Here is a 5,000-nt window from a genome sequence, read left to right on the forward strand (position 1 = left end):
TCATGTTTCCATCCAACATACAGTGTTTCACTCTTCCTCAAAATTCAAGCTGTTTGCTTACCCGCAAAATAGTAACTTGGTTTCTCCTAGAAACAGTTCAATCAGCGCTTTGAGCATGGGTAACATTTTGGATACATGCGCTTTAGAAATATTATGCAATATTATTATTATTATTTGTTGTCTCTGAATGAGATTGTCTTGCTTTTTCCATCTGTACACCCAACAGTTACTTCTGCCTCACTGTCAGTTTTTTGTGTGCATTTCCTGGCCATTTGCACAAATCAATCAATCAATGAGGCTTATATCGCGCATATTCCGTGGGTACAGTTCTAGGCGCTCTGCAGTGATGCCGTGTGTGATGAAATTTTATACGGCCAGTAGATTGCAGCCATGTCGGCGCATATTTACCTTTCACGGTAAGTCACACGGGTATAGGTAGACAATTATTAACTGTGCCTAAGCAATTTTGCCAGGAAAGACCCTTTTGTCAATCGTGGGATCTTTAACGTGCACACCCAATGTAGTGTACACGGGGGGGGGGGGGGGGGGGGGGGGATTCGGACACCGAAGAGAGTCTGCACACAAAGTTGACTCTGTGAAATAAATTTCCGCCGAACCTGGGATCGAACTCACGCTGACAGCGGCCAACTGAATACAAATCCAGCGCGCTACCAACTGAGCTATATCCCCGCCCCTGGTGCATGTACCGTACGATACAAGCACGCAGTTAACAAAACTGACAAACAGATTTTACGTCTTCAACCTTAGGACAGACATTAAACCGCATAATTATTGGGCAAGGCAAAGTCGTCTTCGCGAAGTATATTTTACTCAGTTCGCTGTTCATACGAAGCTTTAGCACTGAATGTTCTGTAAAGAGACTCCCAAAAGTCTTCCCCAACTCAAGTTCGGGCTCAAAATTTAATGATGATGATGACAATGCTTTATGTCCTACAGGCTAAATATTTCACCTCTTAAGGGCAAGATATAAGTTATATGATTCGAGTTTTACGCCCTCATGGCTTTTGACTAAATACACAAGTTTATGCGTGTTTAGGTGGTATCAGCCATCTGCACTTATGTCAGAATGACCGAGGTCTTTTACGTGACACCGTCTCGAATAGCAGCTAGCATCTGCTGAAGGGACATTAAAACCAAAAAACCTTTTACGTGACATTGTGGTGACACGAGGGAGGGACATGGCGTCCGTCTCTGGGTCCGCACGTAAAGCTGACCCGTGTCCGTCCCGGCCCGAATTCGAACCAGCGACCCTCCGATCACAAGTCCAGTGCTCTACCAACTGAGCTACCGCCCCAACCCCACCCCCCCCCCCCCCCCGCCGGTGGGCAAATGCTTTCTACGTGCATTGCAACGCCCCCGGCGGCAAGCAAATGATCATGAACACCGGCACACCCAAACGGCTGTACGGATACCTGCGGTATTTTTTGTTCATGAATATACACACTTACAGTCTAGGGCGTCCTCGAGCTGGTGGGCATCGTTGAACAAGGTATAAAAATCTGCAGACAACATAGCATAAGAGAATGAAAAGAAATATACATTACACCAGTGGGAGACTTTGGACAATGGGGAGCAAATGGTCCACATGCTCTTTACATTGTGTGCTTGTGATTAGAGACCAAAATATGATTCAACACAAGCACTCAACAAGCTTTCAACAATTCAACTACAACGTATAATTGCAACAATGATCCGTACCCGCAAAAAAAACCAAAAAACATGCCCGTGTCATTTAATTCAACTGTTAAGGGCCATCCTTAACTTTTGCGTACTTTCTTTAGACGTTCAGCTTTTAGAGTACAACGTATAATTGCGACAATGATCCGTACCCGCAAAAAAAATATAAAAAACATGCCCGTGTCATTTAATTCAACTGTAAAGGGCCATCCTAAACTTTTGCGTACTTTTTTTTTAGACGTTAAGCTTTTAGAGTAACGCGAGGCCTGGCTTCAATTTACTGCCAAAAAATATCAGAGGCCTTTTTTGCCAGTTCCAAAGAGTTTTGACTTCACAGGCAGAACCGAAACTGTATACTGGAAAGTGAAGGAAACGCAAAATGTATGCAATTTTCTGAGAAAAAAAAAGTTTGATCACTGTACCGACCAGGTAAGTTAGGGGGACACTTTAAACTTGATACGCGTGCAAGGTCTGACTGCTGTGAGCACTGTTTATCTGCAGTTTTGCTTGTTTGGATATTAAAGGAGTAGTTACACCCCATGATGATGATTGAAATCGACAGACCGAGGACGGGCCCTGACATGGATCAATGACGCCGTTTCCACAAAAGGAATGGTCAGAAGATGTTCTGTCAGTCATTCCGTCATCCAGAGACTGAGAGATTGGATTGTTTCGAGACCACTGGGTGGGCTGAAGAACGACCACGACCTGGACGTCCACGAATCACATCCAGACAAGACGATAGATTCGTCTGTTTATCTGCCCTGTATAACCAAAGACTCACCGCAAATGACATGAGCAGGGAACTTGGGAATGTGGTAAACGTCACAGTCAGTGACCAGACGACAATGAACCGTCTGCATGAAGATAATCTCCACTCAAGGTGCCCGTCAGTGAGAACTCGTCTCACACAGGCTCATCGCCGGGCCCGAGTGTAGTGATGCTGACATCATCTTCCCTTAACATGGCGACAGTTTGTTTGTTTGTTCGTTCATGGGCTGAAACTCCCACGGCTTTTACGTGTATGACCGTTTTTACCCCGCCATTTAGGCAGCCATACGCCGCTTTCGGAGGAAGCATGCTGGGTATTTTCGTGTTTCTATAACCCACCGAACTCTGACATGGATTACAGGATTTTTTCGTGCGCACTTGGTCTTGTGCTTGCGTGTACACACGGGGGTGTTCGGACACCGAGGAGAGTCTGCACACAAAGTTGACTCTGAGAAATAAATCTCTCGCCGAACGTGGGGACGAACTCACGCTGACAGCGGCCAACTGGATACAAATCCAGCGCGCTACCGACTGAGCTACATCCCCGCCCACATGGCGACAGTGGTCAGAGTTCTCTTCACGGATGAGTTCCGCTCCATTTTTATCTCATCCCGATGGGTAAAAAGAGTATTTTATGTGAAGTGGACAAGATGTGAACGCGGTATAATGTACAGAGAGAAAGTGTGTGTGTGTGTGTGTGTGTGTGTGTGTGTGTGTGTGTGTGTGTGTGTGTGTGTGTGTGTGTGTGTGTCAGTGTGTGCGTGTGGTTGTAAGTGAGTGTGTGTATGCAGTTCTGTTAGCACTCTGTTTGGTTGTTGTGTTTGAATGTACCGTACTTTCCGGGTCATAAGGCGCGACTTTTTTCCTCGAGTTTGACCCCTGCGTCTTGTATAACGAAGCGCCTAATCCGTGTATGAAATACGAAAAAAATCAAAGAGACCGCCTGAGTACCAGTCAAACAACTTGTGATAATGCATGTTTCAGCTACTAGGTACTACCCTGGCCAAGTTTCCTCTCAAGACATCAAAGAGACTATATATTGAATGAACTCAAACCAAGATATATTCCTGTGTAATACACGTGGTTGAAATAAAATCTTATGTCTTATGTCTTATGTCTTATGAGTTCGTGTATGGAGGCGTCAGGGGGAGCGATTCATTGACAGTGATGTTTAAGAGCACAACCGTTATGGTGGAGGCTCTGTGATGGTGTGGGGCGGGTTCCACCTGCATGGAATGACCCATTTCCACCTGGTACACGGCATTATGACCGGAATCCGCTACCGCAATGAGATCCTTCAGCCCATCGCCATCCCCACGCTGCGACCCATGGGTGCAGGGTCGACATTGCAGGATGACAATGCAACTCCACATCGATCTCGCATCGTCACAGCAGGGCTTTTAGCGAATGCATCGGACAGCCTATTCCCCTGCTCTGGCATCAACAGAACATCTCTGGGACGTCGGGGGACACCGTGAGCGTATCGACAACCCCCTCTCTCTAATGTGGCTTATCTGAGTGCGTTTCTGTCCGAGGAGAGGTCGAGAATGCCCCAGAGGACCCTGAGGGCTTTGGTCGAATCCATGAGGCGAAGATGCGTAGAGTGCCTGGCCTCAAACGGAGGTCACATACCCTACTGACTATGTTGTGATGTCACTGCATTGAGTTGTGAATTTTGAAAAAAGGGGTACCCACTTTGCCGGAAGTTAACTTGTACATGAATAAGTCTGTATGAATTTGAACATCTCAAATGTCTGTGAGAATGATTAAAGTAAAACTTTAAAAAAACCGTGAACTCTTTTTAATTATTTGCTTGCTTGCAGTGGACAATTATCAAAGTATTTTGAGTGGTATGTATATGCCGGAAAGTCATTTAACTTGGCTATCAGGCACACTTTTCGGATCAAAGATGTTATTCACATGGGTTACGTGGTCGCCGCTGCTTTGAGGGTTCCCCAAAACCTGACAAAAACGCAAGGTATCGATAACAAAATTCAGGAGATTTTCAGAATAGGTGCGTATAAAATGCACCTCCGTTCATCCAGGGTACCGTGTGATATCTCGTCAAATGTCTGTGAATTAATCTATCTTAATTGTAAAATTTTCTTAAATCAGGAGGGGTCTGTCCTTAAGAGGGGTCATCGCTGTTTCCTTGACCACAGACAAGAACATGCTCAATGCAGCAACATGTCCTTAAGAGGGGTCATCGCTGTTTCTTTGACCACAGGCAAGAACATGCTCAATACAGCAACATGTCCTTAAGAGGGGTCATCGCTGTTTCTTTGACCACAGGCAAGCAAATGCTCAATACAGCAACATACGACGCTTACCCATGAAGTCGCCCCTGTCGTCGTGTCGCATGCTGGTCGTGCAGCGTGTCGGGTGTAACTCTTGGCCAGCTGAAAATCAGACACAACACCATGGTTCAGCAATATCTGGGGCTGTCATTGTGTCGGGTGTAACTCTTGGCCAGCTGAAAATCAGACACAACACCACGGTTCAGCAATATCTGGGGCTGTCATTGTGTCGGG

The 5,000-nt window shown here is 45.9% G+C and overlaps 1 protein-coding gene across 1 annotated transcript in view; it reads right to left on the bottom strand.

Moving 5' to 3' along the window:
* LOC138969493 (uncharacterized) overlaps positions 1-5,000 on the bottom strand; it is an 18,207-nt gene that overhangs the window by 11,854 nt on the left and 1,353 nt on the right. Inside the window, exons 3-4 of the mRNA XM_070342296.1 lie at positions 4,800-4,868; positions 1,470-1,520 (exon numbers count right to left, since the gene is read on the bottom strand). Of these exons, the coding sequence (XP_070198397.1) occupies positions 1,470-1,520; positions 4,800-4,868 (120 nt within the window). The remainder of the gene's footprint in view (positions 1-1,469; positions 1,521-4,799; positions 4,869-5,000) is intronic.

The sequence above is a fragment of the Littorina saxatilis genome, linkage group LG6, assembly GCF_037325665.1.
Source record: "Littorina saxatilis isolate snail1 linkage group LG6, US_GU_Lsax_2.0, whole genome shotgun sequence".
NCBI classification, from domain to species: Eukaryota; Metazoa; Mollusca; class Gastropoda; order Littorinimorpha; family Littorinidae; genus Littorina; species Littorina saxatilis.